This window comes from Mustela putorius, unplaced genomic scaffold (genome assembly GCF_011764305.1).
Source record: "Mustela putorius furo isolate JIRA1106 unplaced genomic scaffold, ASM1176430v1.1 tig00000738_pilon_pilon_pilon, whole genome shotgun sequence".
NCBI lineage: Eukaryota > Metazoa > Chordata > Mammalia > Carnivora > Mustelidae > Mustela > Mustela putorius.
The window spans coordinates 3,715,483-3,739,210 of record NW_025421463.1 but is presented as its reverse complement, the minus strand read 5'-3'; the positions used below and the strand labels follow the sequence as shown (position 1 = coordinate 3,739,210).

General features: G+C 57.3%; 1 protein-coding gene across 7 annotated transcripts; it reads right to left on the bottom strand.

Moving 5' to 3' along the window:
- Positions 1-119: 119 nt before the first annotated feature.
- CENPM (centromere protein M) lies at positions 120-18,778 on the bottom strand. Of its 7 annotated transcripts, none has more exons than XM_045083775.1 (6): positions 18,637-18,778; positions 18,002-18,081; positions 16,870-16,977; positions 14,473-14,552; positions 13,288-13,379; positions 8,063-8,877 (listed from the first exon to the last, which is right to left on the bottom strand). In XM_045083775.1, the coding sequence occupies exons 1-6, from the start codon at positions 18,691-18,693 to the stop codon at positions 8,737-8,739; spliced, it is 558 nt and encodes a 185-aa protein (XP_044939710.1). In that variant the 5' UTR covers positions 18,694-18,778; the 3' UTR covers positions 8,063-8,736. The 7 variants fall into 7 exon arrangements, with proteins under 7 accessions (XP_012900635.1, XP_044939710.1, XP_004771276.1 ...); XM_004771219.2 differs by having other exon boundaries at positions 16,870-16,962; XM_013045181.2 differs by lacking the exons at positions 8,063-8,877; positions 18,002-18,081; positions 18,637-18,778 and adding exons at positions 120-718; positions 17,058-17,993 and having other exon boundaries at positions 16,870-16,962.
- Positions 18,779-23,728: the final 4,950 nt, after the last annotated feature.

Genomic DNA, 23,728 nt, shown 5'->3' with positions numbered 1-23,728 from the left:
TGTCCCCCGGGGCCCCAAGGCCCTGCACCCCCTACCTTCTCTTTCTACCTGCGGTTCCTCCATTCAACCGCTCAACCATCACCCCCAGACGCTGGCTGGGCGGGCCTGTGCTGGGCTCTGGGACAGTGCTGGGGTGCAGACCTGGGCCTGCTCTTGGCGGATAGAGGTTGGACCCCCCTAGTCAGGACAGAGACCTCGGGGTGGCCTCCTCTGTCCTGCTCCCCAAGGGCCAGCCCCAGCCCCAGACAGCCCCCACCAGCTACACCCGCCCCTGGGGCTCCTTCCTGCCCTTCTCAGGCAGAGCTGGGTCCTTTTATCGGCTGCCTCCTGAGAGCCCAGTCTCCCAGGGAAAGCCAGTGTCTCCCAGCAGCAGCCACGGAGGGGGACAGGAAGGCTTTGTCAAGGAGGCAAGGCTGAGAAGGTGTTTGCCAGAGGCAGTGAGGTCTAGGGGAGCGGGGCAGAGGAGGAGGGAGCAGGAGCCCAGAGAGTGCTGGGTGCAGGAGCCCAGAGAGTGGAGGGCAGGGCCGGGGCCTCGGTGGAGGGTTATGGAGTTTGACCCTGGCTGAGGGCACCAGGGGGCCTCTGCGGGGCTCTGAGCGGACAGTGCCTAGTCGGAGGAGCTGCGTGACGGTTAGCAACCTCTGGCCGGAGCAGAGGGCACCGCCGGGGGAGGAGGCGGGTAGCCGAGGGTCCAAGGGCTCACAGCTGTCTCCAGATCCTGGAAAGGAGGGAGACTTAGATCAACAGATGAACAGACAGACAGACCAAGGCCCAGTGGGCGGCCGGCCCATCCCAGCTCCTCCCCAGGCTATGTGTGTCCCCGCCTGCTGGCCTCCGCATCTCAGAGGTCCCCTCTGTCTGTCCTTCCTCTCCAGTGTTTGGGTCTCCCCACTTGTCTGTCCCCCTCGGTCTCTCAGATTGAGTCTCAGACACACACACAAGCCTTCCTGACCTCTGCTGCCCTGGCCCTGGGGACAGGGGTTGGCAGCGAGCCCCAGCGCGGTGGACACGGTGGGCCACACCAGACCCCTATGCGGTCAGGGCTGGGGATCCAGGGGACAGCAGGGGCTTGGGCACCGGAGTAGATCTTCAGCAGCTTCATGGGGGAGAGAAGCTTCCAGGCAGAGAGACTGGTAAGGGCAAAGGCAAAGAGAGCTAAGAGGGGACACTTATGGGACGCTTACTCTGGGGACCTGCTGGCGGCTACTGCCTGGGGGGTTGCTGGGGAGGCAGGGAGCCTGAGGCTGCAGAGGCGCTGGGCCCCGGGGAGCCCCAGGAGGTACGTGAGTGCAGGGAGCTGTGCTTCCTAAGGACCCTCTCTCTCTGGCTACTGTGGGGTTGGAGATAGGACACCAGGGCCCAGGGCAGGGGAACCATCTCGAAGTTGTTTAGGAGGAAAGAGTGATGCTGTGGAGTGAGGGGAGCGAGGCTGGGCCCCAGGTTTCTGGCCTCGAGGAAGCCCTGGCCCACTGCCTCTCCGGCCCCTGCCCGCGGGCCAACAACTCCCCTGGCAGGAAGGTGTAGGCGTCAGGCAGCTGCAAAGGAGAAGTGGGTCTGGGGCGGTGGGTGTGGGTGTGAGTGTGGGTGTGTGGTGAGGGCGTGGGGGGGCCTGGAGCCTGGAGGGGAGCGGCGGCAGAGCCCCCACCCCCATCCCTGGCAGAGCTGTTACGACCTGTCACCCTGAGGACTGCAGAGCCCTTACATGGGACCGAGCGCCTCAGTGAACCCTCATGCCATCGGGCCGAGCAGACAGTCTTGCGGGAACTGGGAGTGAGGAACCCGTTCCGTGGGAGAAGGCGGGCCCGTAGGGCCAGGCTGGGGTCACCTGAAGGAGCCACTTCTGCGCAGGCTGGGCGGGCCTGTCTCACTGGGGCCTGCACTGGCTGCCGCAGAAAGCAGGGGACGTGGCTTTCAGGGGTGCCAGTCAGAGGGGGGAGAGGGACTGCTTCCCGGGGGCCGCCTGGGAGCCGAACAGGCCACGTGCCCAGGACAAAGCAGCAACAGCGAAAGGTGTGTGTGATTCGTGTCAGCGGCCTGGGCAGGTGCCCGACCCCCACACGCACCTTCTCACTCGCCACTTCTGAACGGGAGGCGGAGGGAGGCCTCGAATCTCGACCTCACAGTTAAGAGAAATCTCCCCGACAGACCAGCATGATAAATGCTCGTTAAATTCTCAGTGTATTCCTTATTTTGGTTCACACTCTGAAGTGACGATTAATTTCTTTATTCATGTTCTCTCCATCACTTTTTTTTTTTTTTTTTGAAGATTTTATTTATTTGACGGAGGGAACAGGAGCTGGGGGAGTGGGAGAGGGGAAAGGCAGGCTCCCCGCTGAGCAAGGAGCCTCATGTGGGCTCGATCCCAGGACCCCAGCATCATGACCTGAGCTGAAGGCAAACGCTTAACCGGCTGAGCCACCCAGGTGCCCCATTATTATTTTTTTTAAGTAATTGCTACACCCAGCGTGGGGCTCGAACTCAGGACCCGAGATCAAGAGTCTTACACTCTACTGACTGAACCAGCTAGGCACTTGATAGTTTTTATTTTTATTTTATTTTATTTTATTTTTATTTATTACTCTGGTATCATGGCCTCAAAGGTACTAAGTAGAAAAGAAGGGAATTAAAAAAAAAAGATTTTATTTATTTGACACAGAGAGAGATCACAAGTAGGCAGAGAGGCAGGCAGAGAGAGAGAGGGGGAAGCAGGCTTCCTGCTGAGCAGAGAGCCGATATGGGGCTCGATCCCAGGACCCTGAGATCGTGCCTGAGCTGAGAGTAGAGGCTTAACCCACTGAGCCACCCACGCGCCCCAAGAAGGGACTTTGTTGCTGAAAAACCCACCTAACGAACGAACGTCTCAGTGTTCTCACGTTTTCGCTTCCTGGTGAATTGTTTTACAAAGATAATTAATCTGGGGTCCGTCAGGGAAAAGGGAGTCTCCCATGATCTTTGTCCCTCGAGTTTCCCTCAAGACACTCCCCCAACAGGTCTGACACAGGCGGTATCTTGACAACCGGTTTCAAGGTGGCGAAGCAGGGGCTCTGCAGGGTGAGGAATGGCCCAGCGCGTCCCGGGAGCCGGGACAGGGCCCGAGCCCGGCCGGCTGGGAAGCGTGGCCTGCGCCCTGCCTGCCCCGGGGACGGGGTCGGGGAAAGGAGGAAACTGCCACTTGGACCAGCTCGGTGATAAGCGGGGACAGTCCCGGGGGACAGAGGGGCCCGGCCCCCCCCAGATCTAGATGTGAAAGTGCTCGGAGACCCAGGGCGCACTCCTTACGTAAAAATTATTTTTATTTGCAATTCTGTGAGTAATACCTGAACACATTCTCACAAAAATACCCTCACACAACACAGCAGTCTGGGAGTAAGACGGGGCATTTCCCTGCGGTCCCGAGGGAGGCTGTCCTGCCTTTGGACTTTTCCCTCCATCCTGTTTTGCGCCTTTACATTCTCAGGTAAGCGTCTGCAGAAAAGCAGGGTTTGTGATTCATGGAAAGGGGCCACACAGTGTGAGCTGTTCTGGGGGCTTCCCGGCCCACCTCAGCCCTCAGCCGCGTGGGCCCCTCCTTCATCTTTTGTCATATTTTGTCCCGGGAGTGGTCAGGGGCCCCAGAACGGGGACTCCCTTTGTCTTTCTCCTGTACTTAGCGCTGACACACAGGACCCTGCTACAAAGCCCCCCTCCCCGGAGGAATGTGGGGACCCTGGGACGAGGGGCAGGAGAGACAGAGGCTCCATACAAAGCCGTCCGAGGTGGGGAGCCCCCGGCCCTCCGCCCTCCACTCCAGACTCTCCAAGGGCAGGTGAGGCCTTTCCATGATGTGGTTCTGGAAACCCTGTCCAGGTTTTCACAGGCCCAGGCTGCCTAGCCTTAGGCTAACCTCATCTCCCTGCCCCCCACCACGCACACATACACACACACGTACACTTACATGCACATGTGCACGCACACACGTAAACGTGCACACATACCCACACACAGTCCAGCATCCCTGGGGGCCGTGGCCCAGGGCAGCCCAGCCGTTCTCAGCCTGGCTTTGGGATGGGGGACACAGTCCCCGCCGCCTGGGCGCTAGACCTGCGGGTCGCAGGTGGGAGAGGAGGGAGCCTCCCCCCGGTGTGGCAGGGACAAGGGCCGCGGGCTCTGGGCCTCCCAGCAGGCTCTCGGCCCTGCCTGACTGGTGCACTGGCCGTCTCTGTGAGCAGAGGCCGCCATTCGTTCAGCAAATACTTTCGGAGACTCACTCTGCACCAGGCACTGTTCTCGGTGCTGGACAGAGGGCAGGGAGCCCCAGAGACAAAATCCAAACGGGGACACCGTGCAGTAGGTGAGGGTGAGCAGTGCTGGGGAGACAAATTCAGGAGGGAAGGGTGTCACGGAGGGCCGGCCCGGGAGTCAGGCCGGGCCTGGTGAGATTTCCCAACAGAGGGAGAGTGACCCCCCGCACCCAGGATGTCCGGGGAGGAGCGGACGAGGCCCGGGGAATGGCACAGTGACCAGGAGAGCGGCAGGGCCCAGTACTGCCTGACCACCTGCCGGCCCGGGCCCTGCGGGAGCCCAGACCTCAGCCCTGTGGGGGAAACGGCAGTGGGGTTCCCGCTTCACAAAGAGGAGAGCAGGCTCAGGATGGGGGACGGGGCAGGCAGCCCCTCAGCCCGAGCTCTCCCACCGCGGCTCCCAGGACACACGCGGCGGCGGAGTCCCCTCCCGGTCAGCAGGTGGAGGGCAGGTCGGGTGCAGCCCTCGGGGTGGGGGCCGTGGTCGAACACGGCTGGGGACGGCCAGGTGCAGGGAGCCCTCAGGCCTCGCAGGGCCGCCACGTAGCCAGACCAGGCACTCCCCCCAGTGTGAACTCCCAGGGGCCCCCAGATGCCTTTGGCATTCCTCCGGGTGTAAGAGGGTGGCCCCTAGAAGGGAGGCTGTTTCCTGGCTTCTTGCCTGGGTCAGGGCCGCTGGGACTCCCTACTCTCCCCCCCCACAGAGCTGGTCCTCAGCAGTCCGCAGCCCACAGGTCACACTCAGGGGGGACGCAGAGGTGGGCAGGTCCTGACAACCCCCACACTGTCCTCACTCCTCACCCCCACCCCTCAAGTCTCCAGGGGTCTCCGAGCAGCCTTCCCACACCGAGTCTCTGCTGCGCCCGTGCGGCCCCAGGGGAGACCGAGGGAAGGAGAGCAAGGCAGCAGCTGTGCCCTGTGGAGAGGGTCCCTTTCTGCTGGAGCCCTTCGGGGAGGCCCGGCCCGCAGTAGGGGCGGGAGGCGAGGGGCCCGCTGTGGCAGGCCGTTCCCTCCAGAACTCCCCGGCACTCCAGCATGCCCGCCGCACGGCACCGGCAGCCAGCCCTGTCTGTGCAGGGCATACACAGGGCACGCACAGGGTCGGGCTCTTTGGTTTCTCTGAGACCCATGAGAACCTCAAGAGGCTGTGGGCACAGGAAGACAGGAAGTGAGCTGCCCCAGGTCCCACGCAGGTTGGCCACAGACCCCACGTCAGTGAGACTCAAGGGCTGGGCCCTTTCCCACTGCACCACTTCCCCTCTGTGGCCAGGTCGCCCTGGCAGAGCCCCAGACCGAGGCTGCCCCTGCCTCCACTTGCCGAGGGCTGAAGGAGACACCGGTGCCTGCTGCTGAGCCCCCTCCTCACTGGGGAGGCTCAGCCTCCTTGGCCAGGGTCGGAAATAGCATTAGATCCGGGCCAGGACACAGGCCCAGGCCGTCTCAGCGAAGGAAAGGGAGCCCCCTGGGGAGTGCCCAAGGAACAAAAGAGCCTGTGGGCTGACAAAGCCTGGTCCCGTCAGTGGGGCCCAAACCCCACTCTTTCCTCTGTGCGCCCAGACAGCATGGAGCCGGCTGCTCGAAGGTCCAGCAGAAAGGCATCTCCTACAGGGGCCTCAGCCCGCCCCTGTAACTGCCTCTGCTGTGACCATCTTGTGACCAAGGCCAACCCGAGAGTTCTGACACTGGTTGGAAGTTTTGTGTTTAGGATAATGGCTTCTTGGAGCGCCTGGGTGGCTCAGTTGGTTAAGAGTCCGCCTTGGGCTCAGGTCATGATCCCAGGGTCCTAGGATCGAGTCCCACGTCAGGCTCCCTGCTCAGCGGGGAGCCTGCTCCCCCCCCCCCCCCACTCCCCCTGCTCTGTCAAATAAATAAAATATTTAAAAATAAATAAATAAAATAAAATAATGGCTTCTCCTTCTCAGTCCTGAGGCCACCGGGGAGAAAGGCATTCATTAGCCTGATCACATCCTACAGACAAGGAAATTGAGGCTCGTGGAAGATAAAGGGACCTGCCTCAGGTCACAAGATCCCTAGGAAGCCTGGCACAGCCTCTCCTAGCTGCCCCCACCCCACCGCCGCATCAGGCAGCCATTCCAGGCACCCTTGGGGCAGAAAGACTGGCCTTCCATTACTTCCCTTGCTTGAACTGCCTCCCAGCGTCCCTGGCCCCCGGACAGTAGAGTGGCCGCACTCCCCAGCCGGGGGGAACAGCCCTGGGAGGGCTGCTGACTACCCTTCGGGGGCTGCTCAGCTCTGCGGTGAGGCAGAGGCAGGCTCCCGGGTCCTGGGCCCCCGCCAAGCTCGCTGGAGCTGGCAGCAGTGACAGCCTTGAGTTCCCCGGGCGCTTGGAAGGCTCTCAGATCCTTGGCTGGGGTGCAATGCCACTTCTCTTGTTAAATGGCACCAGGTGGCAGAGAAAACATGGCACAGGGACCAGAGAGTGGGGGGGGGATAGAAGTGTGCCCCATGCCGCCCGGGGGAAGGCGAAGGGGGAGGGGGAGGGGCGCCCCTCGTCTCCAACAAAGGGACGGGGCTCAGCAAAGGCAGCGAGGCCGTGTCTGCGCTGCCTTCCTCTCCTGCCTGGATACCCGCTCCATCGGCTCGCAGAGACCTCCCCTACTGTCACCCCCTCCCCGCACTGCCCTACAAAGCCCCACCTTTCCGGCCCAGGCTGGTTCCTAGGAGGCACGGGGCCTCTGCGGATCCTGCCCATCCCCTCAGAGACTAGCGCGCACTTTCACCTCTCACCTCGGCCTCATCCTTCAACCCGGCCTCATCCTTCAACCCTGGACGCAGCAGGAAGCCGGCCTCCCTTCCCCAGCGCCGAGGAGCCCCACATTTGCAGTGGGCGGTGCTCCTACCCTGCTCCTCGCCCTCTCCTCCCCCTGGCCTGCCCCTGTCCTGAGGTGCGGACCCCAGCACGTGGGAGCGGCTCCTTGAGACTGCCCTTCCTGACAGCTGCTTTCTCAGGCACAAGGCCTGCATGTCCACCACTTCTGTGTGGACAGCCAGGGCCTGCCTAGCAAAAATGCCCGAACATTTGTCCAACCATTAGGCACCTAAGAAAACAACTGGAGGGAAGAGCAGGGGAGGGGCTGGAGGTCCGTTGCCTGATGAGTTGTGTGATGTGGACACGCCTCTGGCAGTAGCATGCTTGCATGAGCTGAAGTAGGGAGATAGTATCGACCTCGCAGGTCTGCCAGGGGACACAGGAGTGGCCATGTGAGGACAATAAAGTGTGCGGCGCCCCGCTGTGTCACGGACACTAGGGACCTCAGATGGAATCATCGCAGTTGAGGTTCTCAGTGGGTCCTCCGGGTTGGCCTGTAAGCAGCCAGCCGTCTGACTGCTGGACCTACTGAGCACTAGGGGTGCGGCGCTGGGCCAGGCCGGAGCAGGAGCCTGTGGCGGGGAGAAAGGCAGGCATCCCCTCACGATTTTCAAGCTGGCCCCACTTCATGGAGAGCAGGGGCTCCAGCTATGACGGCAAAGTCGAAGCAGAGGCCTGAGTTTGGAGGCAGGTCCCTGCATGAGCCAAATGGGGGTGGGGTGGGGGCACCGTCATGGTCTAAGGGAGCCCAGACCCAGCTCTCCTCCTGCGGTCTCCTCTACCAGCGTGTGCCCAGCTGGCCACCGGATTTCTGGATTCCAACCCTGGCACTTTTGCAAATTCTCATTAGACCCAGAGGAGATGGGGAGCCACGGTCATGGCACAACCTCTGGCCGCCAAGCCAGGAGCCAGCCCTCCAGAAAGCCTTTCTCACATAATTCCCACAAATGTATCAATTCATAAACAGTGTAATTCCTGGGTTTGCACCAACTTTTAACCCAGCTCTGTGGGATTTCACACAATAGGTACCGTTCACCGAGCGCTTAGCTGGAACTGGGCAAGGTCTTACTACAAGGGATCACGGGATACACAGAACACACATGGAGGGAACCCTATAGCGGCAGGCCTGTCATTTCATTCGGTCCTAACCAACGTGACAATGTCTCAGTAGAACGATCTCCATTATACACCTGGGGAAACTGAGGGTCTACGAGGCCACAGCAGGCTCTGTGAGGATGGCAGGGCTAGGATGTGGGGTCAGATGGGGTCGCAGAGTCCAAGACCCCGGCCAGACCCTCATAACTGCCCAGGTTCAGTGTCCTCATCTGCACAGTCGAGGTGGTGGAGAAGACCAGGGGTTTTCAGACTTATTTTTGAGCCGTGGATGCTTCGTTCAAAGGAAGCCTGAGGCGGTGGGGCAGCCTGGCAGGTGGATGAAGACACGGGGCTCCGCTGGCGTGAGCACGGGGCGGGGCGGGGGCTGCCGTCCCACCAGCGGGGCTCCCGAGTCTGGGCCGTGCAGGGAGCCGACCCCAGACCCAGAGCCGGGCTGCGGCAACAGCGGAGTCCCCCGCCCCAGACCCCAGGCCCTGGGGAGGGGCAACTCAGTCGGGGGGACCGCAGGCCTCACAGGTCCTCCAGGGTGGGGTTCTCAGAGCTCCGCAGCAGGGACAGCAGGTTCAGGGCCGAGACACCAGGCACGTGGCCGGCACAGATCTGCAGCATTCGCACCAGCCGCTGTGCGACCGGGACTCGGAAGCCGTCCACCTGCCGAGGGAGAGCGGAGGATGGGGGTGGGCAGAAGCGGAGCGCGGGGGCGCATTCGGGCACCACGGCCCATCATGGCCAGGCCCCTGTCCACAGCCCGCCTCACCCAGCAGCTTTCAACTGCTCTGGCTTACAGAGCCCTCAGAGGTCCTCCAGGGACCAGGAACGCCACAGACAGTGACCCCTCCTCCAGGGGAGGCGAGGCTTAGCAAGCAGGGCTGGCCAAGACAGGTGAAGGGTCTAGTGGTCTCCAGGCTGGGATCTGAACCAGACCCAGCTCCAACCGACATCCAGGAGGCAGAGGCCCTGAAGACCTTTTTACCTGGGCATGGAAAGGAGGAGTGGACAGAGAGTGGCCCTCACAGGGACAGGGAGGTCCCATCAACAGGGTTCCTTGAACAGGGCTTTGGAGGGCAGGGGCCCAGAGGTGCCATGGGGTGCGGTCAGGTAGGGCTGGCAACTCTGTCCCCGGGCCTGGTGCCAGAAAGCAGCAAAGGAGATGCAACATCAGAGCCTGACGAAGGCCACACGATGCTCGGTCGCCCTGTCCTGCCAACAGGCTCCGTGGGCACATCGTCGTCGTCCTCCTCTTCTAACTAGGGAAGGGGTTTTGCCATTCGACCCGTCACCCTCACTAGGGACCAGGCACGCTCAGTGCTGCCTGTGCTCCTATCTTTGCCACTTGTGACTCCTTAATCCAAACCCAGAGGCAGCTGTCATTCTCTCCGAGTCTCTCATCAGACCCTGGTCAGCCACAGCGCTCCGGTCTGCAGAATGCTCCTCACCAGCCCCCAGGATGCCACACTCGCCCCCTCCACACACACATCTAAGTTCTAAGTGCTGCCCCTGGCCTTGGCCTTTGCAAGGCTCCTCCCCCCACACACTCCCTGGGAACTTCATCCAGTTCTGTGATCTAAAACCATCTCACTACCCACAATGCCCAAATTACATCTCCAGACCCTTCCTCTGAACGTCAGACACACGTACGTGGCTGCCTACTCGATTTCTGGGTAGACGGCTGACAGACACCCCGATCTGATTAGCATGTCTCCGGTGCAGTCCCTGAGGGTCCGCCCAACCTGTCCCCCCTGCAGTCACCCCATCTCAGCCAAGGGCACCTCCATCCTAGCAGCGGCCCAGCTGAAAACCCTGGGGCCATCCTCTTTTCTCCTACGGCTCACACCCCGGCCACCGGCACATTCGGTTGGCTCCACCCTGGAAAATGGCCCAGTGGTACAGGCCATCCTGCCTCCCCCTTCCCTGGGCAGCAGGAGCCCAGGCCACTCCTAACTCTTCCAGAAACAGCCCCCGGGGCCGCCTCCTCACTTCTGCCCTGCTTCTCTTCCATTTACTCTCCTCCCAACAGCTGGAGGGATCCATTTAAACTTGCATCACATAAATAGAAAAGAAAAATAAATAAAACCCGTATCAGGCCCTCCCCGCCCCCACCCCTGCACCCTCCCGGCAGCTCCCGTCTTATGCAGCCTGAAAGTCACCACCCGTACTAAGACCCACGACGCACTCCTGCTCTGGGGACGCGGTCACTACGACACAGCCACCACTACCCTGCCCTCTGCTGTGATCTGGTCTTCAGCCTCCCGGGGGGGGGACCCTGGGCACACCAGGCAAGGAGCACACGCCAGGCCTTCGCACTTGGTCCTCCGGCCTCCTCCCTCCAGCGGTCTCGGCACCTGCCTTCCTATCGTCTTCAAGTCTGTCAAGGTCCCATTCACAGTCACTCCTGTCAACCCCACCAACCTTCACCACTTTACCACCCAACACACCACACTTTCTAGCACCCACAGCTTTGACTTCTTTGCTTTGCTCCCTCCATGACCACAGAGCGGGGGTTTTCCTCTTCCTTCTTCACTCTTGTTTTATGCTGCATGGCTGGTGCCTAGAACGACGCTTAGCTCACTGGAGGTACCAAAGAAGTCTTTGTTGAGGGGCGCCTGGGTGGCTCAGTGGGTTAAGCCTCTGCCTTCGGCTCAGGTCATGGTCTCAGGGTCCTGGGATCGAGCCCCACATCGGGCTCTCTGCTCAGCAGGGAGCCTGCTTCCCTTCCACTCTCTCTCTCTGCCTGCCTCTCTGCCTACTTGTGATCTTTGTCTGTCAATTAAATAAATAAAATCTTTAAAAAAATAAATAAATAAGAAGTCTTTGTTGACGAAATCCACTCCCTCTGAGATCTGTGGCCTTCGCCCCCAAATATAGCTCCGAGCTGCTGCTGCTGTCCTTCCGGCTCCCCGGCGGGCCTCCTGCAGCAGCCTCATCCCTGGCCGGGCCTCCTCCAATCCACACACCACACTCCGGAGCTGTGGCCCCAAACCCAAGTGTGACTACCCCAGGCTGCTGCGTCACCTGCAGGGAGGAACGCCTTCATCCCCCCGCCAGGCTTCCCGGTCTCGGCAAGTCCTTCCGCCGTGGCACACGGGGCCCGCGGTCTGGCTCCCCGGATTCTGTGGGGGCAGCCGCAACGCCTGGCCCATCTTCGTGCTTAGGTAGCAGCCCTGGGCCCTATCAGCAGTGCTCGGAAATACAGGCACTGGGTCAATGCCCCGGCTTCTGGAATGTGTTTCTTTATGTGTAGAACAGGACTGAAAATTCCTGCCGGGCAAGGCCTTAAAATACAGCGAGGCGCAAACTCAGGTATGTGGGGGGGTGTGTCCGGCAAAGGACAACACAGGTATGAGGAGTGATGACTGTCCAAACACCGGCTGCTTCCTCCGAAGGAATGCCAGCTTTAGCTGGGGGCAGGCCAGCGGCTGCCTGGGAACCGGCCATCACAGGCCTTTTCCTGGAGTCAGGCTCCCGGAGACCCCAGGACCTGGTGTGGCCTGCCACCTACTGGCCACACGGGGAACCGCACCGCACAGCGCAAGGTCCTGAGCACCACAGCTGGACCGCCTAAGGTTTGATGTACCTGGGCTGTGGAGCAAAGATTATGGTTCCCCTTTGGAGGGAAGGAGATGGCGGCTGCATGTAGGGGAAGTGACCTGTCCAAAGCCACACAGTCAGCAGGTTAAGAAGGGAAGGAGACAACGGCTTGCAAATCTGCTGGCTCTCCCGTAGAACTTACTAGCTGCATGACTGAGCAAGTCGCCTCTCCTCTCTAGGTCTTGGGTTTCTGGGGTATGTTGTAAGAAAAGCCTGGAAGGGCAGGCACTTCGGGCATGGCACAGGCCTCACGGTCCTATCTGACATCAGCGTGCTGACTTAAACAGTCACCCAATACGAAAACCGAATCCATGACAGAGCAGTGCGTCAGTCTGCATCGATGCACTGAGTCAGGAGACCTGCCCCTCCCCTGACGAGATGGAACATGTGCTGCTTCTGCTGGAACAGACCCAGCCCCTGCTACTACTGCCGCCCTCTCCTGCCCATACTCATAAAGCTAAATTTCACTAGAGCTTAGTGGGAAAAAAGCAAGTATTTTTTTTTTCTCAGAGAAGTTCACAGAGTCCCTGAATTCTACTCAGACCAGAGGGGTCCACAAACCTGTGAATAAGAGCCCCAGGGCTGGGTGCTGATAATGGGCAGGGTGCTGACTCGGTTCTCTCTGCGTTACATCACTTGGCTTTTTGGGAACAGAAGCAAGACCAGAGCAGAGCAGACCTCAAAACTAATAAACACACCCCACAATGAACTGAGCAGGTCTGGTACATGGGTGGGGTGGTCCAGGCCCTGGGAGTCCTCTGCTGACCACCCAGAGGAAGCGGCTGCTGAGCACTTTTAGCAAAAAGTCAGGATTCATACTGCAGGAAGAGAAGCAGAGAGCAAAATGTATCAGCAAAACTGCTCTGTCAGGCTCATAATTCGGATGAGAAACCCCAACAGAAGTGAGCTGGGACAGAACCGACACCACGCACACCCTCCAACCCTGCACCCACCACTGCCCAGCCACCGCCGCTGCCTGTTGGATGCCCTGCCCCGTGCTGGGACCAGAACAGACCTGTAGTCCAGGGGCATAAGGGGGGCAGTGGGCATTCTGACTGCAGGGGGACGCGCGGCAGCCCTGGTTAAGGAAACAGACAAGATGCCTGGCCTCCTGGCACTGACAGCCCGGCAGGAGAGCAAGACGGTAACGAGGACCCACTGCACATACGCGAGACCTGGTTATGAGAGAAAACAAAGCAACGCCAGGCACAAGCCGTAGCGCCTGGCATCTCGGAGGAGCTCGGGTCGAATGTGTATCATCGCTCTGCTTTGCATTTGTGCCCCCCACTGCTTAGGCTAACTGTTGTACTCGAGGTACAGTGAGCCGTGAAGCCAGGATTCAGATCAGGATTTTGTGTCTTCACATCAGGATCCCCTTGCTCGAGCACTTGACGACCCTCGGAGAAGCGTTCCCGACACACCCACGGAGCGCTGACAGCCCTCTCCCTGCGCCCCCGCGACCAACGTCCTCACCTCCGGGTCACAGAAGAGCAGGGGGCTCCGGTAGGTGCGGGCCAGCCTCACGACGGTGCTCCGGTGAACGCTGCAGTGGCTCTCCCGGCCAGCTGCAAAGAAGCCGTGAGTGTGGCGGGCTGAATGTCTGCCTCGGCGGCCGTGAGCCAGGAGGCACTGGGCAAACTCAATCATCACCCCCTCCCCGGGCCTCAGTTGCCTGTTCAACCTGCTTTTCGTCAAATTAGAACATACTTTGTTCTCAAGCTGGGAGGCCTTGGAGAGAGCGTGCTCTAGAAACATGAGTTTCTTCATCTCGAAGATGAGGATGGGAACAGCCCCCAGGACTACAGAGATTCGACGAATTAATCTATAGGGAATTCATCAATGCTTACTGAGCATAATCTGTACCAGCCGCCGCACAGCCTGGGGGGTTCACAGTTCAGCTGGCTGGGGGCAGACGGCGCGGGCACCGGTGGAGGAGGGAGGGCGGGGAGTCTATGGACGGACTCCCAGGGGCCCGGACTGCAGGGCCGGTCAGGGAGCTGTCCCCCAGAGATGGGAAATGGGGGTTAGCGAGGCAAACAGGAAAAGAGCATTCACGGGAAGCGGTAGGATATAATCATTAAGGATGTGGTACGACTATTGGCTGTACCACTTTTTAGCAATGGGCCTCGGGCAGGTTACTACACCACACGGAGAGTTTCCTCAGCTGTGACACGTAACAGCATGTGCCTCAAAGGGTTGAGTGTGGTGAAGATGAAGTACAGAGAAATGACGCCGTCTGGATACAGGGCGTGCTGGGGAAAGGCCAGCTACTGTCAGTTCCGCTGTTAATACGACAGTCCCGGGAAGAGCAGGATTTGCTCAGAGAACTGTAAGCCGAGCCCAAGAACGGGAGAGTGACAGGAGGATGAGCCCAGACAGGAAGGCGGAAGGCCAGACTTTGTCCTCATGGGAGCTGGGATTTTACTCTGAAAGCCACGGGGAGTCCCCAGCTAACTCTCCGGAATGATCTCAGTGGAATGACCTGCTCAGATCTGCTTTCGGAGAGACGGAGAGATTCTGAAGCTCATGTACTTCCTTCTTTCCACAGTTCCTCCCCACCCTGCCCCTGCCCCAGGCCCCGGGGATCTGCACGGCTTCAGTGAGAAGTCTCCCTGGGGAGGTGGGGGTGGGGAAGGGGGACTGGCGGAATGGACTTACCGCCTGTGGCAAGGAAGCCCACCTTCCCCAGGAAGAAGGTGGCGTCCACATGGCGCAGGGACTCCTCCACATTCCGGAGGCTGATGAGAGAAGACACAGGACAGACCTTACGACCGAGAAGGCAGAAGGCCTTCCTCATCCCAGAGGGGCCGGAGAAGGAGATATAAGAGGAAACACCACTAGGGGAATATTTTGTCTTTCACTTTAAGGACATTTCATTACAAAGTGACTCAAGCCTCTAGAACAATCCAACAGTAAATATGGAGGTGATCAGTACAGAGGAAGTGTCCCTCTCTAGCACCACCCTTCTGTCTCAACAACCCAGGGGTTACTGCTGCCCCCAGTTTGGGGTATAATTCCATTTGCATATGAATTTCTCATACACAAATACAGGCAGTGATATGTATAAGCATGTAGTTGGGTTTGATTGGGTTCAACCTGTGGCATTTTTTGGAACGACCACCCCGTATCACAATCTATTTTCTAGGTGATAGACGCTTACATGGTCTCCAGTTTCTCATCATGACAAGGTTGCCGCATGAACATTCTTCCACATGTGTTCTCACACATGTAGACAAATGTTTCTGTGGGGGAAGATGCTAGACCCAGAGTGGCTGGGACACAATATGTGTCTTTCTAAAATGTACCTAGGTCGGGGGCGCCTGGGTGGCTCAGTCAGTTGAACATCTGACTCTGTCTGACTCTTGATGCTTTCAGCTCAGGTCATGATCTCAGGGCCCTGGGATAGAGCCCTGTGTTGGACTGAGTACGAAGCCTGCTTGAGATTCTCCCTCTCCTTCTCCGTCTGCCCACCCCCACTTGTGCACACACACTCTCTCTCTCTCTCTCTCTCAAAAAAAAAAAAAGGTACCTAGGTATTGCAAAATTGCTTTCCAATCAGGTGACAATATTTATAGTCACATCAAGTGTATGAAAACAATCTTCTCCTCTCAGAAAAGGGAACTTTGACCCGCTGAGCCAAGGGTTTCATTCACTGGTGTCCAAGGAGGGATAAAGAATCTGTTGTCTCCTGGCCAAAAAGCCATCTTGGTCAGGAGAACCAAGCCAAGGTTTCAGCCTGAATGAACAAGGCCTGAAGCAAACAGTAAGGATAGCTCTCTGCCCTGATGTATGACTGTAGAGCAGAATCTCCCCAGAGACAGGTCAGCGTTCCTTTTGAACAGAGATCTCACCCAAAGAGCAGCAGATCTGCTGAGTCAGGACCTCTGATAATCATGGCAGATCTCAGCCCTTTCTCTGCATCACCATGGGCTCTAGCCACTGCTCACCTGTTCCCCCTGGCCGGACAGTAGGTCTGAATTTGATCCTGCTGCTGGGTGTTTGTGTTTGGTAGCTCTATGTCCCTGGTCCTAGTGTTTCCACCCCAGCCTTCTCTTAACCCCCACCTCATGACTGGGTGTGTTTCAGATTCTGTGCTAGAGGTGCACCCCGCCTACCCTCAGTTGGCTATCCCCCAAGAGGGAGAGCAGACCTTCTACCATATTCCCCAGGTTTACTGCGGTCCTGTCCCCCAGGGTAGCTGGCACCACAGAGAGGCCAGGAGCCCAGCATCACCATCACTCACATTCCCCTGGCTACAGCCTCCCACTACCCTGGGCTCCTGACCCTGGACTAGCCTTCTCAGTCCTGCACACACACCTTGTGTTCCTCCTACCCATTACATTAACCTTCTTCATCTGGAACCTTCTGCTGACTCTCATTTTTACCGGGCTAGTTTGTCCTGGTCACCTCTAGCAGAAAGTCTATCCTGCCCTGAGTCCCGAGTCAGAGGTCTTGTTGGGACTCTCATAGCCCAACGCATTCTTCCTTTACAGGACCAGTGCCAGATACTGTAATCATCTGTTCAGGAGTCTGGCTTCCTCTCCCAGTGGGCTGGGAACACCTTTGGGTGGGGGGGTCTGCTTCATTCATGTCTGGGTCTGCCATCACGGATACAGAGAAGGCTGCAGAAAGCATTAGATAAATGACCAATGCCACCGCTGGAGTTTATCAGTGTCTTTATTTTTTATTTTTAAAATTTTATTTGAGAGAGAGAGAGAGCAAGTGCATGGTGGAGAGGAGCAAAGGGAGGAGGACCGAGTATCTCAGGGCAGACACACGTGGAGCACAGTCCCAGGACCCTGAGATCATGACCTGAGCCAAAATCAAGAGTCCGATGCTTGAAGCTTGAACCAACTGAGCCATGCAGGTACCCCTTAATCAGTGTCTTTAAAATATCATTCACTTGCCACTAGCTCCGTACCCTCACCCTCTGGGCTAGCCCCAGGCAGCCTCTCCTTGTGTCCCCTGCTTCCCATCACAAGTGATGTCACCATCCCAGTACATCCCTAAGCCAGGTCTACCTGAGCCCTGATGTCCCCACTCTCTGGCTCTCACCTGTATTTGCTGTGAAGGTTGACCACGAACATGATCAGGTCAATTCGGGGCCGATTCATGTTGGAGGGCAGAGGGAGGGACCTTGCCAGGTGGCTGAAAAATGAGAAACTGTAGGATAAAGATCCACATCACAGTGACCTTTCGCATGCTGCCCGCCCTGGGGCAAGAGGCTGTTGAGGGCTCCTCACCTATTCCCCCGATGCTCTTGTGGACTAGACTCCTCAGGTGAGAATAGGGGCAGGGCAGAGCTGGTCCCATCTAGACTGACCTCTACTGCCAGAAGGTAGCTCTGTCTGGTAACCACCTTGGCAAGAGGGAGTCGGGAGAGAAGATGGCACGGGGCTAGCCCGCTACACTGCATGCTGGGAGGGAGATCAGGCTCAGAAGAGGGGTGTTAGACTGTGCGGATTAGGGGTTAAGGCTGAACCTCTCTGGAGGGTAATGGAAGTGGGCTCAAATCTCAGGCTGCCCATGACCAGCTATGTGACCTTGGGTAAGTCACCCTCATCACTCGTCTGAGCTTGTTCCCTCATCAGGTTCTTTCAAATGCTGGAAGGGGGTTGATTCTCCCCGTGAGGGTGTTTCCCTTTCCCATGGAGGAACACCCAGTGGACTGGGATCCTTCTCCGTCAACATGAGCCCCTGGAGCTTGTCCAGCAGGGACAATGACACCCACATACATCCCGTCACTTGATTCCCACCGGCAGCTGTTTCCACTCTCCCCCAGTTAAAAAAAGAAAAACAAGATACTACTTCTTTAGTCAACTTTTCTCGACATCTGGGGGGTGGCTGAACTTTCCTCTATGCCAAGTACTGCTCAAGCCACCGGGGATTCCGTAGGGAAAAAAGTCAAAGTCCCTGACCTCAAGGGGCCGACCGAGGGGTCCGTGGGGCTGGCAGCCCCGAAACGAGAAAACGAACAGGTGCACAAAGACATCCTCGGTGGTCACAAGAGCTGCAGGAAAACAGGGGTGCGTGACAAGAGCGACGGAGGGTCCCTTGGCTGGGGACGGATCGCGCCTCTGGGCCCGGCCCCACGTGCGCCCGCCTCTCTGGCTCCCGGCTCGCGCTCCTGGGCCCACCGTTCAGGCCACCGCAGAGCCATCGGACACCCCCGGCCTCGGCTACTTACACCTTCAGCTCCGAGGCGCAGTCCTCCTTGAGCATCGAGTCGGCCAGCTGCTGCAGAAGAGCGTCTTCCGTGCCCACCAGCTGCCCGGCAGAGAAGGCGGCCTCCTGAGGCCCGGGCGCCGCAGACCCGCCGCGGGGCCCGGGCAGCGAGCCACGCACCGAACGCCGCGCGGCTCCCGGATTCCGGCTCTCTCGCGCCCGGCGCCGTCTACCGACAGGGCTCGGCCGGGCACGGGTGGAGGGCCCAGTGCTGGCCGCACCGCAGTCCTTCCCTCCCAGGACCCTCCCCCGGACCGCGGGACCCAGCGACCCCGGGAACCCCGCGACCCCGGGAACCCCTTCGCCCGCTCCGCGAGGAACTCAGCCTCCCGGGACCCTCCCCAGTCTCCCCGCCCAGCAGCTCCACCAATCAGAAACGGGGAAAGAGCCCGCCGCGCACGTATTGGTGGGGGCGTCCTTCAGCCTCAGCGGGCGACCACTCCCATTGGTTCGGAGTGTGGCTGTCCCGCCCACCACACCCCAGCCGGAAAGGCGCGCTCCAGACCCTGACAGATCGCTCAGGAGCCGGCTGCTGAGGCGCAGCCAAAGAGGGAAGGAGGGAAGGCGGGCGGGGGAAGCCGAGCAGCTGACGCCTACCAAGATGGTGGCCGTGTTCAGGCCCGGCTGCTTGTCCAGTGGCCGCAACACCGACATCCCAGTCACGCAAAGAACCTCCGCTCCTGCCCCGCGCGCGGATCTTTCAAACCGCTGAGGTCCGCCCTTAAGCGAGAGACCGAGGGGCACGTGACCCTCATCTGGGCGGGGCTTCGCGGGGAGGGGCGGAGTCCTCTTAAAGGAACCCCGACCTCCTTTTTTGAGGGGGGAGCTCCAGCTCTGACCTCAGGCTCCTAAAGTACAGTCCCTGGGACAGGCCTTTTATTTCCCGCCCGGAGGAAGAAGGCATTCAGTGTTTCGTTTTCGTTCGCTCGTGCTCATTCATCATACTCTTGATTCCTTCCAAGCCTGCCCCTCCCACGTCTTCCCTGACTCAGCTCAGAACAAAACCTTAAGGCCACTCTTGGCTCCTCTTTTCACATCCCACATCCAATCCATAAGCAAGCTTGTGGGTTTCAGACTTAAAATGCATCCAGAAGCTGACCACTTCTCACCACCGCCACCGCCACCACCAGGACAAGCTACCGTCATCTCTCACCCCAGACTCGCGTAACAACCTTCTTACTGGGTCCTCGCTTCCTCCCCAGGGGTCTCTTCTCCATGCAGCAATCAGAGCCATCTTTTTTTTTTTTTTTTAAAGATTTTATTTATTTATTTATTTATTTGACAGACAGAGATCACAAGTAGGTAGAGAGATCGGCAGAGGTAGAGAGGGGGAAGCAGGCTCCCGGTTGAGGGGAGAGCCGGATGCGGGGGCTTGATCCCAGGGCCCTGAGATCATAACCTGAGCTGAAGGAGGATGCCTAATTGACTGAGCCACCCAGGTGCTCCTAATTTTTAGTTTTTAATTAAAAAAATACTTAGAGGGGCTTTTCTTAACAATCCCTATCTAAAGCAGCAAGTCTTGGGGAGGCTGGCTGGCTCAGCTGGTAGAACTTGCCACTCTTGATCTTGGGGTTGTGAGTTCAAGCCCCACCTTGGGAGTAGAGTGTACTTAAATTAATAATAAATCATCCAAAAAAAAAAAAAACCCTCCATTACCTTTAAAAAAAAAAAAAGCAAATCTCCCACATACTCCCTGTCTTCTTTTTTTTTTTTTTTTTAAAGATTTTATTTATTTATTCAACAGAGAGAGATCACAAGTAGGCAGAGAGGAAGGCAGAGAGAGAGGAGGAAGCAGGCTCCCCGCTGAGCAGAGAGCCCGATGCGGGACTTGATCCCAGGACCCTGAGATCATGACCTGAGCCGAAGGCAGCGGCTTAACCCACTGAGCCACACAGGCACCCCATGCTCCCTGTCTTCTTTTTCTCAACAGCTCTCATCTCCACTTTGCATGTGGTCAAGAACTGCACAGCCTCTGAGACTGTACCATATTTACAAACAAATAAACTGTTACTGTTTACTATTGTTTAGTAATAGTGTGTTACTGTTTCATGGATGAAACTCCTGGGTAAGAGACCAAGGATTTTGTCTAGTTTGTTTCCTATTACTGATGGTATAAACAGTAGCAGGTGTGTTTGTGTTACCCCATGTCCCCCGAGCCCTGTGAAGGACCCACCATGGACCCTTATACACTTCATGCATAGGACAGCAGTATAGAAGGGGACTAGACATTCACTCCTTTTATAGCAAGCAGCATAAGGTTCTTTGTTCGGGGCATGGGGGAAATGTCACCTCCTCCTTCAAGGTTATTTGCTGCAACCACAACCCTGAGAAATCAATCCTCTGGGTAAAGAGCTTTCAGGGCCTTGCTCTCTTGGCATTCCCGGCAGGAGCCCGCAGGGAAGTGCATGACCCTGGCCCATTGCTTCTCCCAACAGTTACATGATTACTTGTGCGTTGTCTTTCCAGCTACAGCAAAAGAAAGACACAGGAGAGCGGAGACTTTGTCATTTTCCCTGTCTGGGCCTTTGAAAAGTGCCTGACCCCGTGGGAGTTGCTGCTGATTATTTGTTGAATGAAGGGATAAATTTGCATCCATTGATTAATTCTCAGCAGGGGTTCTTTCATCATTTCCTAGGGCAGACCCTTCACCCCACCTTGAGAATAAAGATGAGTCAGTCTACGGACATACCACCCTGAACGCGCCCGATCTCGTCTGATCTCAGAAGCTAAGCAGGGTCGGGCCTGGTTAGTACTTGGATGGGAGAATACAGATGAGTCAGGCATTGTCTATCAGCTCTGGAGTGGGGGGAGCCAGACCCTGATCACACAGGTGTGCTCCCTGCTGTGGTGTCTGGGGCAACAGAGCCATACTCCCGGTCTAACCTACATCCTTCTCACTGCAGGCGAAACTGTATCTTGCTTAGGAAGAGCTGGAAGTATATGGCTTCATGGAGTTCCTGCCCCAGTTCCTGATTGTTGCTACATGGGGTGTGGAAGGGACTCCCCAAAAGTCCGATGGTAATGAGTACTCTGAACATTAAGTAAGGTGAGCTAGGGGATGGAGATGGACAGGAAGAAGCTATTTTGGGTCAGGGGAGGCTTCTGTCAGCAGGTCATGTTTGAGCAGATGCCTGAATTCAGTGAGAGAAGAGCCAGTCAAGGATATGGACCGGGCTTCAGGTAGGAGTAGCAGCAGATGCTAAGACCCAGAGAGGGGAGCACCCCTGACGAGGGAGGCCAGGGGCTGAAGCAGATGGAGTCAGGAGACAGTGAGGAGAGGGGAGGCTGCAGAGGTCACTGAAGCCCTCGGAGTGCCCCGGAGAGACCCTGGCTCCAGTAGCACTAGCTAGAAGGGGCTGAGCTGAGACCCATTCAATCAGCAGGTGCTGAGTGCCAGGTTTGGTGCCCTGTGCTAGTGACCCAGGCACCAGAGATGCCATCCTTGCTCGGTGGTGGTTGGACCAATTACAACAGCCAAAGCAGCCCAGTTGGTGAGAGCCACCCCAGGGAGCCCCGGGGGGCCCAGATGCATGTAGGGTCCCTGGGGAGACACGGCTACACTTGCTGCGGAGGAAACGGTTGGCTGGGATGTGAAAGTGAGCTGGGGCTTGTCCCCTGGGCAGTGCAGTGGAAAGGAGCTGTGTGTGGGATCCATACAGCAATGAAGGGAGGGGATGGGCCAGAAGGCCAGACCCAGGCCTGGAGGTTCTAATATCAAGAACACGTGGAACTGGCAGGGCCATCAGACACCCTCTGGGACAGTGTTTTTCAAACTGGCTTCTGTGGAGCTCTGGGGAGATGCCTCAGGGATATGCTATAAGGAGCAAGGGGAAGCTGCATGGGGAGGGCCCCAAAACCCCATCCCATTGTTTAACAGAAGCAGCTCAGGCTTTATTCTCTGTTTTATATTGAGCTTCCCAGTATGCTTTTTTTTTTTTTAAGATTTTATTTATTTATTTGACAGAGATCACAAGTAGGCAGAGAGGAAGGCAGAGAGAGAGAGAGGAGGAAGCAGGCTCCCCGCTGAGCAGAGAGCCTGATGAGGGTCTCTATCCCACATGATCCCACAACCCTGGGATCATGACCTGAGCCGAAGGCAGAGGCTTTAACCCACTGAGCCACCCAGGCACCCCCAATATGTTTGTGTGTGAATAAAGAATCATATGGCTAAAACAATCTCTGAAGGCCATTGATCACATTTTTTACGGCTTTATCATAGTATAATTGACATAGGTAAGCTACACATAGTTAAAGTCTATGGTTTGGTAAGTTGTTTTTTTTTTTTTTAAAGATTTATTTATTTATTTGACACAGAGAGAGCACAGCAGGGGAAGCAGCAGGCAGAGGGAGAGGGAGAAGCAGACTTCCCACTGAGCAGGGAGCCCTACACAGGGCTTGACCCCAGGACCCTGGGATCATGACCTGAGCCGAAGGCAGACGCTTAACGACTGAGCCAGCCAGGCGTCCTATGGTTTGATAAGTATTGACCAGTGTGTCCTCCTAGGAAGCCACCACCACCATCAGTGTAATGCACATGTCCGTTACCTCCGAAGGTTTCTCACCTTCACCACTCCCCTAACTCCTCTCTGTCCTCCAACTCCAGACTGTTGAGAAGCACTGAGGAGTCTATGCTCACAATAGTCCCATACTGGAAACACCCCAAATGTCCTTCGGTGGTCGACAGATAAACCAGCTGTGGTATACTGACCCATGGAGCAGCATCAGTTGAGCATCAAAATGATTGTGTTGAGCGACAGACGCCAGGCACAAAAGTACATAATGTATGAGTCCGTTCACATTAAATACAAATACAGGAAAACCTAATTTACAGTGATAGATATCAGTGGGTACCTTTGGGAAGCGGGTATTGACTGGCAACAGGCAGGAGGGAACCATCTGGGGAGATGAAAATCTCCTAGACATTGATCAAAGCTGTATACACAAGTAAACACTCACCACTTAAGATTCGCATTTTACTGGGCACCTGGGTGGCTCAGTGGGTTAAGCCGCTGCCTTCGGCTCAGGTCATGATCTTGGGGTCCTGGGATCGAGTCCCGCATCGGGCTCTCTGCTCAGCGGGAAGCCTGCTTCCCTCTCTCTCTCTCTGCCTGCCTCTCTGTCTACTTGTGATCTCTCTCTGTCAAATAAATAAATAAAATCTTAAAAAAAAAAAAAAAGATTTGCATTTTACTCAATGAGTAGCCGGTCTCATTACAATTCCCCCTCTGACTGCAAACTCACTCCCCTTGCCATATATATCTGGAGAGGACCCACCACCCTTAAAGGGATCCAGATGGTCCCAGAGCTGGCAGGGTGTCTGTGGGGTGGGGGACCCTGGGTCCTGAAGGCATCTCTCCCAATGACCTTTCCGACCTGCCTATCCTCAGATTTCTGGGAATGGACTCCCTGAGGAAGTGTTTCCTTGAAACTGCTTTCCCTCCTTATAGGCCTCTGGGGCTGCTCTCTACTCTAAGGCAGTAGGCACTGATGTTTATGGAGTGCACACTGGGAGCCTGACGCTTTGCTGACACTCTGTTTATGGCACAGGTGGGAGGACCCAGGCTTGGGAGGTGGACCCCTTACCCCACCCCCACTCCCTAACTTCATCACTGAGAAGCTGGGTGACTTAGAGGGAGAAGGTAAGAAGCCTCACTTCTGAGCTGTAGCTGCCTCATCCCAGATGGGCTCT